At 42.7% G+C, this 13443-nt stretch overlaps 1 protein-coding gene across 1 annotated transcript in view; it reads right to left on the bottom strand.

Annotated features, from left to right (window-relative positions):
* Nucleotides 1-13443, bottom strand: part of Prtg (protogenin) — a 107758-nt gene that overhangs the window by 54245 nt on the left and 40070 nt on the right. Inside the window, exons 3-8 of the mRNA XM_059269052.1 lie at nucleotides 9529-9673; nucleotides 6048-6181; nucleotides 4749-4886; nucleotides 4133-4291; nucleotides 2782-2941; nucleotides 751-998 (exon numbers count right to left, since the gene is read on the bottom strand). Of these exons, the coding sequence (XP_059125035.1) occupies nucleotides 751-998; nucleotides 2782-2941; nucleotides 4133-4291; nucleotides 4749-4886; nucleotides 6048-6181; nucleotides 9529-9673 (984 nt within the window). The remainder of the gene's footprint in view (nucleotides 1-750; nucleotides 999-2781; nucleotides 2942-4132; nucleotides 4292-4748; nucleotides 4887-6047; nucleotides 6182-9528; nucleotides 9674-13443) is intronic.

The following is a 13443-nucleotide window of genomic DNA, read 5'->3' as shown; positions in this document are numbered from 1 at the left end:
TGGTGGCAGCTCCTTTTAATTCGAGTAATCAGGGGGCAGAGGCAGGCGAATCTGTATGAGTTCAAGGCCAGCCTGGTCTACAGAGTGAGTTCCAGGACAGCCAGGGCTATACAGAGAAACCCTTCTCAGAAAACAAAAAACAAATAAACAAGACTTTTCGATATGGCTGCGTTGGGTCATGCTCCTGACAGTGACTTCTCACCCATGTTCTCTAAGTCACCCCAATAACCTTATTGGTGGGACAGAGCTTTGACTTGTCATTGGGATCTTAGACAGAGACAGGAGTTGATGTGAGATAGTCCCCTTGGGTGAAATTCTCTCAGTTGTTATTCATTCTGAAGACAAATATTTTGTTTTGGTTTGGATAAGATACAAGCTTAGGTAGCCCAGGTTGGCCTCAAATTTGCTATGTTGTCAAGGATGGCCTTGAACTTCTGATTTGCCTGCCTCTACCTCCCAAGTGTTCAGATCACAGGCATGAGTCACCACATCGGGTTCCTATAGTTCTGGGGATCAAACCCAGGGCCTCATGCATGCCAGGTAAGCACTTTCCCTACTGAGCCTTGTCTCTGGCGGCTGAGAACAAACCCATGATAGCAAACAATGCTTAGGAGAGGCTCCCGGGTTGGGGATTTAGCTCAGTGGCAGAGTGCTTGCCTAGCAAGCACAAGGCCCTGGGTTCGGTCCTCAGCTGGGGGTGGGGGTGGGGGTGGGGGGGTGGGGGGGAGGGGAGGCTCCCAAGTCGCCCACCTTCTGCTCTCATGTAGTGCACAGAGTAGGCGATGACCTTGTCTGAGTTGTACAGTGGCCTCTCCCAAGCGAGAAGGATGGCGGAGCTCGACATGGTTTCGGCATGAACGTTGTATGGAGCGCTGGGTCTGTCTTCCGACATGACCACGGTCAGTCTGGCTCGAGACAGAGCAGAGCCTTGGCTGTTTTCGGCCATGCACTGATAAAAAGCATCATCTTCAGGGATAATCTGGTTAATTACCAATTTGCTGAGGAAAGAAAAAAAAATATTTATATCCATAAAAAAAATTCCAGTGATGACATTAAAAAGCTATTGCTGCCGGGCGGTGGTGGCGCACGCCTTTAATCCCAGCACTCGGGAGGCAGAGCCAGGCGGATCTCTGTGAGTTCGAGGCCAGCCTGGACTACCAAGTGAGTTCCAGGTAAGGCGCAAAGCTACACAGAGAAACCCTGTCTCGAAAAACCAAAAAAAAAAAAAAAAAAAAAAAAAAAAAGCTATTGCTAAACGTACTCTCCCTTTATATGAAAACACACTGAGAACAACCAGTGCTAATAAAAAATAATCTACATTAATTACTTAAAATTATTCTGATTTATATTCTCAGTCTTCATCAGTATTTACGGTAGCTGAATTTTCTTTGCTTTAATTACTTTTTTTTTAAATGGTGTTTAGTAGGAAAGCGTATTACTCTCTTCCACTGTCTAAACTTAACTCATATTGCAATGCACACATGAAGTTCAGACCAACAAAAAAATTTAAAGTTTTGATCAAATAATGTTACAAGAATAAAAATTGTGTGTGTGTGTGTGTGTGTGTGTGTGTGTGTGTGTGTGTGTTGTGGGATATTTGTACACTCTGTGAAGATGTATTGCTATGATTGGTAGAATAAAAAGCTGAACAGCCAATAGCTAGGCAGGAGACTATAGGCAGGAATTCTGGGCAGAGAAAGAATTCTGGGAAGCAGAAAGGCAGAGTTGCCGGCCAGACGCAGAGGAAACAGGATGGGCAGTATGGAGCTGAGGTCACAAACCACAAGGAAGAATGTAGATTAAAAACTCAGGGTAAATTTAAGTTATAAGAACTAGTCAGGAACAAGCCTAAGCTAAGGCTGAGCTTTCATAATTAATAAGTCTCCATGTCATTATTTGTGGCTGGCAGTCCCAATGAGAAAGTACTCCTACATATATGTATAATATATATATTATATATATGAGAAAGTACTACTATATATGTGTGTGTGTTTATATATATATATATATATATATATATATATATATATATATATATATATATATATAAATTTCTTTTCAAGACAGGTTCTCATAATGTAGCCCTGGCTGTCCTATAACTCTCTATGTAGACCAGGCTGGCCTCAAATTCACAGAGATCTGCCTGCCTCTGTCTCCCAAGTGCTGGGATTAAAGGTGTGCACCACCATAACCAGCCAAGTTTCACTCTTTTTTTTTTTAATTTATTTTTATTTTATGCGCATTGGTGTTTTGCCTGCATGTATGTCGTGTGAGGCTGTCAGGTACCCTGGAACTGGAGTTACAGACAGTTATGAGCTGCCATGTGGGTGCTGGGAATTGAACCCGGGTCCTGTGGAAGATCAGCCAGTGCTCTTAACTGCTGATCCATCTCTCCAGCCCCTCAAGCTGCATTCTTAAAGTCATTAAGTTTGAACCCTGGAGGGACTATTAGGAAGTAACTTACTTCATTCTTGTTTTTTTCATTTGATGGGAGAAGGAGCTAAGACCTCCAGAGTCCATGTTTGCTGGGGTCACTTAGCTAGTGGCCTACCAGGGCTAGAACTGCCATCCAGGAGACTGTTCAGCATGTGTTCCGTTATAACACATCACATTAGATCCACGTATAAAATACAAAATGACAGACGGCACACTAATGCTATACACGTTAATTTCTTACATTTAATGTTAACTGACAAGATTATGTGGTGATTGATGCTACTATAGCCAATTCATGTAAAAACTAATAAAGGCATTGTTTTATTTAGAAGTAGCATGGCTTACCTGTTGTACATTTTAATCCTGCCGTTTGAATGTATCCTTCTTCCATTTTTCAACCAGGACATTTTGGGTGAGGGGATTCCCTCCGCCTGACACACAAACCGTGCAGTACCAGCTCGTGGTCTTGTTAAACTTTCAGGCCATTCGACAAATGAAGGAGGAGCTAATTCAAAAGGAAAAAAAAATTATACATATAATATATATATGTTCCATAGTTTCAATAGGAATGACAAAAAGAATATATGAGACAAGCCCCATGTGTAACGATGTCAGAGAGTCTGAATCTTCTACAACCAGCTAGGTATGTGTGAGGGGAGCTTTCCTTGTCAACTTGACACGACCTAGAGTCATCCGGGGGAGGGATTGTCTACACTGGGTTGCCCTGTGGACGTGTCTGTGGAGGGCTGTCTCACTGGTACTGGAAGACACAGTCCACTGTAGGTGGCACCACTCCCTAGGCAGGGAACCCTGACCTGTACGGAGTGGGGACATCAAGCCGAGCACAAGCCAGCAAGCGAGCGTGCGTGCGTCCGTTTCACCCTCCTCCTGACTACGGATGTGAGCAGCTATCTGAGCCCCTTGGCTCCCCCACAATGATGGACGACAGCCTGGAAGTAACCTGCAAGCTAAAATTTACCCTTTCTCCTCTACACGGCTTTGGTAGAGGTGAGGTACTTCATCACAGCAATAGAAACAGAACTAGGAGAGTGCTTCTCTGAGGCCGAGCACCTACTTTCCTCCACCGAGACCACCTGTGAACACACACTCACACCCACAACCCATCTTAACTAAACCCAATGAGAGGACACTTGTGATCACAGTCACCAAGAGACCGAGTGTAGATTGTCAGACGAGTAGACGGATGAGAAGGAGAAGGGAAACGTACACAAGGAGGCGCTTGAAGCTAGGCACACAAACATGCTGACTTCACGACATGATTGCAGAGCTGTATTGTAACACAGGGATTTAGTTTTTTTTTCCCCTAAAACTTACTGCTGGCTTTTACAGCACTTACTATCAATCTCCCTATCACTGCTGCCAAACTCGGGAGTTAAAAGAAAGCCATGTAGGGCTAGAGGATGCCTCAAGGGTTATGAGCATTTGTTGCCCTTACAGAGAACTCAAGTTCATTTCCCAGCACCCACATTGGGCAGCTCATAATCTCCTGTAAATCCAGCTCCAGGGAATATGGTGCCCTCTTCTGGCACCTTTGGGCACTGCACTCACATGCATATACCTATACACATACATACACATAATTAAAAACAAAACCTTAAAAAAGAAAACCATGAAAGAAATTAAAATGGCAAATATTGAAACATAAGCATCTCCTGAGTATAGAAAGAATGCATACCTAATACAGTTAAAGTTGCCATGGCAACTGTGAAGTTGCGAGTGCCAGGGGTGGTGGCCCGACAAACATACACTCCAGTATGCTGTAGCTTGACGTCTGATATTATGAGGTTGCCATTTCCAAGTACCCGAGTGTTAAAGACATCAATGGATTTGTGATCTGTTTCAAAGAGAACATGTAAATTGAAACAACGCACTTCATCTGAAATTATGCCAAATGATCACTATTCGTGAAATCAATCATTAAAAAGTAGCAATTTCGGGGGCTGGAGAGATGGCTCAGAGGTTAAGAGCACTGACTGCTCTTCCAGAGGTCCTGAGTTCAATTCCCAGCAACCACATGGTGGCTCACAACCATCTGTAATGAGATCTGGTGCCCTCTTCTGGACTGAAGTCATACATGCTGTATACATAATAAATAAATAAATCTTAAAAAAAAAAAAAAAAAAAGTAGCAATTTCTCGGGAGCATAAGCTTTCCTTACATTGCAAAGCTAAAAAGAAGTCATTCAGATTTAACTGCCAAATGTGTCTTATCTGTAAAACACACATCTTATCCGTTTCACTAAAAAGAATGAAGTTCCTTGCATCCCACCCCCAGTGAGGAGGACAAATTACCAAGACGGCTCCAGGAAATGATAGGTTTGGGATATCCTGTGGCCATGCATTCTAGAACGACGGTCTGATGCAGAGACACAGTTACATTCTGTGGACCGGCTATAATGGTCGGCATGTAGAAGGGTCTGGACTCATTAGCTTTGGGCAGGAAAAGACAGAATACATAAATCATAAGAAACATTAAAACACGAATTCTTACTCACTTTTTCATTTATTCTTTCATTGTTTTGAGACAGGATCTCACGTAGCCTAGGTTAGCTTCCAATTCGCTATACACTCAGGGATGGCCTTCAACGCCTGGTCTCTACCCCATGGGTCCTGGGATTACAGGTGGGTGCCGTCCCACCCAGCTTACCTTTGCTTCCCATTCATTTCCTCCGACTCTCAGTCCCTTCCTGCCTTCCTTCCTGTGTGGGTGTATTACGTGGTGTTTGTGTGTGGTGTGTGTGTGCACAGGGACCCTGTTTGTCACTCTCCCCTTTATTCCTGTGAGGCAGGGTCTCTCACTGAACCTGGGGTTAGGCTGGCAGCCAGCAGGCTACCACGATCTCCTTGTCTCTGCAGGCTGAGAGTGCTCCAGATTCTGAGCTTTGTGGACTGCCACTCATGCTGGGGAAGGCTTCGGTGACGCAGCTGTCTTTGAGTCATTTCTGACTAACCCTTCCCCCACATTCCTGTAAGTAACCCCAATAAAACTCATTGGTTTACTTTGGTGGTATCTGTACTTAGGTCTGTAATGGAATCCCTAACTTGGGTGGCATGTATCTGTCTCCCCTGAAAAAGTCTGTCACGTGACACCCCCAAAATGCACATCCATTAGCAGTTAGTGCTTACGCTGAAGAATATCATATTAGAAACAAACATCTTTATTGGCAATGGACAGTCTCTTTCTGTCCCTGTCTGTATTTTATGCTTTTAAAAATAAAAGTGAAAAATTTATAAAGCAATCATTCCATATTCTCAAGGAGGTTGACACAGAAAACACACTTGCCTGGGAAAGATTTGCTTAGTAAAAGGCTTTATTCCAAATAGATTGCAATCCAGGCATGATGGCACACACCTGTAATCCCAGCCTTGGGGGAGGCAGAAGCAGAAGGGTTACAAGTTCAAGGCTAGGATGGAACACAGAGAAAGTCTCTATCTGAAAACAAGAAACTCAAACCGACTCTATGACAAGAATTTAAATGCCATCAAAATCCTGACGGACAGAACACAACCAAGAGGAAAGTAGGCAGGACAATCAAAAATCTCCTAAGAATGTGAGAAAACAAACCAACAAAAACCACGTCAGCATGGTACCTGGAATTATGGTGAGAGAGGCCTCCATGCTTTTACGCTTATGAGCTACAGTCGCCGCAACACAGCGGTAATTCCCAGCATCCTCCGGGCCAGCATCATAGATCTGCAATACTCCGGATGGCAGGGCAGTCACCCTATTGAGACAAGAAGTGTAACTGAACTTTCTGTAGATCTTTATACTTTACTAAACTTTTTGCTGACAGAAATGAACACATTCAATCCTTTTAGCCATGGCAGAAACAATACTGTGAAGACCTTTTAACGTAGGAGCCTTGGCTGGGGTATGTAAGAGAACCAGATTCCCAACCCTGAAAAATAACACCAGTGAACACATTAGCTTGATTCTATGATTTCCATTTGAGTCACGACAGGTCTCTGAGATGTAAATAATTCTACAGTACACCATTTGTGAAATCTAGCACCCTTGTTTAACAGATCGGATCTTGTTAACATTCTTGTGCTGATTGAGCTGATAATGGCTCAGATCTTAGTATGATTTTATTCTCAAAATCCTGACTTTTTTTTTTTAATATCCCACTAAGAACTATTTATTCTGCACGACCCAGTTTCTAAGACTTTTTTTTTTTTTTTTTTTTTTGGTTTTTCAAGACAGGGTTTCTCTGTGTAGTTTTGCGCCTTTCCTGGAACTCACTTAGTAGCCCAGGCTGGCCTCGAACTCACAGAGATCCTCCTGGCTCTGCCTCCCGAGTGCTGGAATTAAAGGCATGCGCCACCACTGCCCGGCTACGACCCAGTTTCTAAAACAGGGTCACAACCCCATATAGGATCACAAAACTTGAATGTGGGGCAGTCATTAAAAAATGGGCAATAGTAAAAGGTGTCTATATGTTCAACAATAAAAATCAATTCGAGGGCTGGAGAGATGGCTCAGTGGTTATGAGCACTGGCTGCTTGTCCAGAGGTCCTGAGTTCAATTCCCAGCAACCGCATGGTGGTTCACAACCAACTGTAATGAGATCTGGTGCCCTCTTCTGGCATGCAGGCAGACATGCAGGCAGAACACTATATGGATAATAAATAAATAAATCTAAAAAAAAAAAAAAACTTTAAAAAAAATCAATTTGCTATAAAAATACACAATGCATCTGAGCTGTTTCTGGTGAGTGGGCCCGTGTGGCATCATGTGACTTCACTTCCGAACACAGCACATTCGCACTTCACACTGTGAAAGCTGTCACACCACACACCACACACCACCCACGAATGCTATCCAAAACAGCCAGGCTCAGATTCAAGACAACTGTGTGCTAGGAAATGAAGTGTCTTCACTGAATATACAAAGTTTTCTGTCCTTAATGAAATATAATGGCCTAATTATAGAAAACAAGTACTTTTAGCAATTTCACAGCTGTAAATATCAAATTAGTGTATCTTTAGATTGAGCAGTATTAGGGTGCTTAATCTTAATACTGTTTGAGTTGTTGACTTAAGTTCAATAAACATTGTTAAATGAAGCAGAGCAGTGGTGGCACACGCCTTTAATCCCAGCACTCTGGAGGCAGAAGCAGGTGGATCTCTGTGAGTTTAAGGCCAGCCTGGTCTACAGAGTATGATCCAGGACAGCCAGGGTTACACAGCAAAACCTTGTCTCAAAACAAACAAAAAAAGATGATAAATGAATTTTGGCTCTAAATTAAGATAGAATTCTAACAATTTTTAAAGTGTCCCTGAACATACTTCTGCTATTTCTTACGGTGTATTTATTTGAAGCAGTGTTCTTAGTATTGAGAAATATAATGGAGCTGGAGAGACGGGTCAGTGGTTAAGAGCACTGGCTGCTCTTCCAGAGGACCAGGATTCAACTTCCAGCACCCACATGATTGCCCACAACTGTCCATAGCTCTAGTTCCAGGGGATCCGACACCCCCTCTGGCTTCTGCAGGCACCGCATACAAGTGATGCACAGACATACATGTAAGTAAAACACTCATACACATAAAGTATAAAAAAAACTGCTGAGCTGAAAAACATCGTGAATGTGTTACTTTTCCTGTAGCATCAAATACTCCACTGAGACTTAGTTCTTTATGTAAAAATAGACAAGTATATCCACCTCATTTCTGGGAACAAATTTGTTTTCATCTTTAATAGCAAAATTATATGTCTACCAAAAATTGTTTTAAAATAAATATCATTTCATTTCGACAAATGTTTGATTTTTATACCTATTTTATATACCTAGGATCATGTAAAAAAATTTTCTCAGGAGCAGCTGGGAGTAGAAAAGGTTTAAGATACAGGCTGTGGTGGCGCACGCCTTTAATCCCAGCACTCGGGAGGCAGAGGCAGGGGGATCTCTGTGAGTTCAAGGCCAGCCTGGTCTACAGAGTGAGATCCAGGACAGGCACCAAAACTACACAGAGAAACCCTGTCTCAAAAAACAAAAACAAACAAACAACAACAAAAAAAAGGTTTAAGATAATTCTTTTTTTGTTTGGTTGGTTTTTTGTTTGTTTTTTGAGACAAGGCTTCTCTGTGTATCCTTGGCTGTCTTGGAACTCACTCTGTAGACCAGGCTGGCCTTGAACTCAAGAGATCCGCCTGCCTCTGCCTCCCGAGAGCTGGGATTAAAGGCCTGTGCCACCACCACCTGGCCTAAGATATTCTTGAATTAGATTTTTTCTTTTTCTTCAATGAAACACTTCACAATTTTCCCCCATCTTAGTGTTCTCGCATTTTAGCAAATGATTTTTGTATACTTCAGCGCAGAGCAAGAACCAAACTTTTTTTTTAAATATTTATTTATGTTACGTGTGTGTATGTGTGTATGTGTCTGAGCATCTGTTCATGTACCACATGCCTGCGCTGCTGGGAGGAGATCAGGAGTACAGAAGCCCCTGAAACTAGTTACAGGTGGGGCTGTGAGCTTCAGTGTGGGTGCTGGGACCGAATCTCAGAAAGAGTGAGTGCTTTGAACCACTGATCCATCTCTCCAGTCCTGATGATGGGATTCCTTTTTTTTTTTTTAATTTATTTAATTTTATTTTATGTGCATTGGTATGAAGGTGTCAGATCCCCTGGAACTGGAGTTACAGACAGTTGTGAGCTGCCATGTAGTTGCTGGGAATTGAACCCTGGTCCTCTGGAAGAGCAGCCAGTGTTCTTAACCAATGAGCCATCTCTCAAGGCCCGAGATGGAATTGTTTTTTTTTTTTTTTTTTTTTTTCTTTTTTTGCTTTTTTTCCAAGACAGGGTTTCTCTGTGTAGTTTTGGTGCCTGTCCTAGATCTCGCTCTGTAGACCAGGTTGGCCTAGAACTCACAGGGATCCTTCCGAGTGCTGAGATTAAAGGCATGTGCCACCACCACCCAGCGTTAATGGAATTCTTAATCTGAGTTTGAAATGTCTTAGGAAATCAATTATTGCCACCTGAAATGAAAATGAACTCCATGATATTTTCCCCCTCAGAAGCTTTGTGTGAAGCCTATGTACCATATCCAAATAAGCATTGCTACATTTACCTGTCCATGGTTATAGGCAGGGTTGTCCTATTAAACTCCCATGTTATGACGGCAGGGGGGTTTGATGAAATCTTGCAAGAAAATCTAGCAACGCCCCCTTCCTGGACTTCAGTAGAAACTGGATGGACTTCAAACGCAGAAATGGCTGTGACAAGATTGGACAAGTTTAGAATCAGCACACAGCGGCGCATTCGGCAATAGCATTCATTACACAGCACAGTTTACCAGATCTGAACTCCTGCTCAGGTCAACGTACTTTAAGTAGTACAAAGATGATTTCATGAATACTTTGAGAAAAAGCAGGGGGACAACTTGGGGAGTCTGTCTTTCCTAGTATTTAAAATTCTAAACATAGTCTTAGGAACTACCATCTATTAGAGAGAAAACATAGACATAACTGAAGGAAAAATAATGATTCAAGATGGTTATGTGGTTATACACCCAAAGGTACAGGACAAGCCAAATTCTACTGGTTATCAGAGGGGAGGGAAAAAAGACAAACTAGGGCTGGAGAGATGACTCCGAAGAGCAAGCATTGCTCTTGCAGAGGAGCTGAGTTCGATTCCCAGAACCCACACTAGGCAGCTTACAACTGCTTGTAACTCTGGCTCTAGCATGAGTGTGTGCACGCACGCATGCACACATACACACACACAATTAAAAATAAGATTTTTTCAACTGTAATAAAGACAAACTATCCAGGTCAAAACTATTTCTGTGAACTGGCTTTTGAAGAATCCAGTGAATTCCAAAGAAAGTGGAGAATATATAATTTGAGGCAAGAGAGGCAACCTAACAGGAGTGCAGAGGGAAAGAATGGTAGCCTGCGTACGCAGGATGTGAGGAAACCAGAAGACATCTATCGTAGGACATTTCAGATGAACCCGCAATGCCTCAGGATGAACTGAGGAGTCTTAAGAGTCCAGTGGGCTTTAAAGAGGAACGGTAAACCAAAAGACTCTGGGTAACACACACCAGCGCCGCTTCTCTGGGGTTGCTCAGGTGAAGGCAGGACAGATAACTGTCTGTGCGGGAACACAGGGCCTCAGAGAAGCACAAAGGCTGTCTTTAGGCTCATGCATTTCCAAAGTGGAGATAAATCCTGAAGTGCTGAGGTTTCAGGAGTCGATTCTTCGTCCCTATCCTAAGAGGCCTCCAGGGAGCCATGCCCAGGGTCTACAGTCCTGCATGTTGAAGGAGCGCAGACATCAGGAAGAGCCAAGTGTCTCTTCCCTCAGCTAACCTTCCAAGACATAAAGACAGGGACCCCAGCATGGGCGAACTCCCTTCTTGAGACTCCAGTAAAAATGCCTTCAGTGTATCGATAGACAGAAAGCAGAAGGAAAAGTGTGAAAAAGTGCGGCCTAGCCTGATTCTCCATTACACTGGGAAGGGCAAAAGGTCCCAGAAGGCCTGCCAAATTCCACCTTGGGCTTGGCTTCAGTTTTCTGTAGATAGTTTATTGGCCTTTAGAGGTACCGGGCTATAGAAGTCAAAATATTCTCAGAAGGATTTACTTTCAAAACACTGGACAGAGGTAAAGTCATACTTCATTTGTGTCAGTAACGAATATTTCCATTCCTGCAGAACAGCAGTCTTCAGCCTACAGGTATCAGTAGATTCTCAGAGTAGAAAGTGTTTTCAAAATAATCATCATTTGCTGTTTTAGTTTTCATTTCTCTTGAGTGTAAAGAGTTTTCTGAAAGCTATAAGCTGGGGAGTATTGCCAACAGACCCGATCAACGCAGAAGCAAAGGACCACTGTACACACTCCTGTTAAGCAAAGTAAAGGGATTTATATAACTACAAAACAATACCAGAGCTGGAGAGATTGCTCAGTGGTTAAGGGCACTGGCTGCTCTTGCAGAGGACCTGCGCTGAGCTCCACTACCTACATCAAGCGGCTCACAACTGTCTGTAACTCCAGTTTGAGGAGACCTGACGCCCTCTTCAGGCCTCCAAGGGTATATGCGTGCATATGGAACACAGACATACAGGTGGGCAAATACACACATACATAGAAATAAAAGTTTTGTAAAAATAAAACTAATAATAATAATACACATTTCATTAACTCTTACCTTTAAAAAACAATTATATTAATGTGTTATTCATACTACTAAGTAACGGACCAATGTTTTCGTTTTTTTTAATTTATTTTTATTTTATGTACATTGGTGTTTTGTCTGTATATATGTCTGTGTGAGGGTGTCAGATCTTTGGAACTAGAGTACAGACAAGTGTGAGCTGCCATGTAGGTGCTGGGAACTGAGCCCGGGTCCTCTGGAAGAGCAGCCAGTGCTCTTAACGGCTAAGCCATCTCTCCAGCCCCCAGTGTTTTCATTTCCAAGTAACGAAGGCCTAATAATTAAACCAGCCCAGTTTCATTATTAATAGCAATTAGCAATAGATTTAAGTGCTGGGCATGGTTCCACACGCCTTTAATTCCAGCACTCAGGAGGCAGAGGCAGGCGGATCTTTGTGAGTTCAAGGCCAGCCTGGTCTACACAGTGAGTTCTAGGCCCACCAAGGCTGTAAGTGCAAGACAGACAAAACAACAAAACTAAAAACAAAACAAAACAAAACAAACAAACAAAAGAAGATGTGGTGATTTGGAATTTGCCTCCACAACTAAGGAAACCTGCTGAGATCAGGCATGTGTCAGGGGTTTCCCTGAATAGAGGACTAGAGAGGCCATTTCATGAAGCTGTAAAGTTGAAGTCTGGATTGCCATAGAGACCTCAAGATGTTAGAGATGCCAGAGTTGTAGGATACCTACTGAGGAAAGCTGCTAACAGGGAGTGGAACCAGCCAAAGAGAAAGAAGTGTGTTGCCATCAACAAAGCTGAACGGAGTTGGAGATCTGAAAAGTTCTTTGACATCAGACCTGGAGCTGCAGAGTTTGGAGTTTGCCTGGCTGGTTTTCGGTCTTGCTTTGGTCCAGGATTTCCTCACTGCTCTCCCTTCCCTACGTTTTGAAATAATAATGTATATCCTGTGCCACGATATGTTGGAAGTGTGTGATCTGTTTTTTTATTTTTATTTTACAGAGGATTATAGTTAAGAGATTGCATGAATCTCAAAACAGACTTTGAACTTTGGACTTTAAATAAGTTTGAGACTGTTATAGACTATGGGGACTTTTGAAGTTGGACTGAATGCATTTTTGCATTATGATATGGCTACAAGCATTTGGGGGCCAGGAAATGGAATGTGGTGGTTTGAAAAAAAAGAAAAGGCCCCCAAAGGAAGTGGCCCTGTTAGGAGGCGTGGTCTTGTTGGAGTAGGTGTGGTCTTGATGGAGGAAGTGTGTCACTGTGGAGGCGGGCTTTGGGGGGTCTCATATAGGCTCAACCCAGTGTCTCTGACCACTTCCTGCTGTCTGCAAGTCAATATGTAAGACACTCAACTACTTCTCCAGCACCACGTCTGCATGCACACCACCATGTCGTACCATCATGATAATGGACTGAACCTCTGAAAATGTAAGCCACCCCAATTAAATGTTTTCCTTTATAAGAGTTGCTGTGGTCATGTCTCATCAGAACAATAGAAACCCAACTAAGACAGAAGTTATGTGACATAAAAGATTTTGGGGTCCTCAAAAAGTTTTTAAAAGAATATGAGGAGTTACATTAAAAGTTCTAGAACCAGTGCTGGAGAGATGGCTCAGGGGTTAAGAGCACTGGCTGCCTTTCCAGAGGTCCTGAGTTCAATCCCCATCAACCACATGGTGGCTCATGACCATCTGTAATGAGATCTGGTGCCTTCTTCTGATATATGGGCAGAACACTGTATACGTAATAAATAAATTTTTTAAAAAAGTTATAGAACCACTATCCAAGAACATCAAACTCTAAATATCAATAAAAATTTTCCTTAAAAAAAAAAAAAAAACATGCTCGGCAGTGGTGG

The sequence above is a fragment of the Peromyscus eremicus genome, chromosome 7 (assembly GCF_949786415.1).
Source record: "Peromyscus eremicus chromosome 7, PerEre_H2_v1, whole genome shotgun sequence".
NCBI lineage: Eukaryota > Metazoa > Chordata > Mammalia > Rodentia > Cricetidae > Peromyscus > Peromyscus eremicus.
The sequence above is the reverse complement of the archived record's forward strand: the minus strand, read 5'-3'. Positions and strand labels throughout refer to the sequence as shown.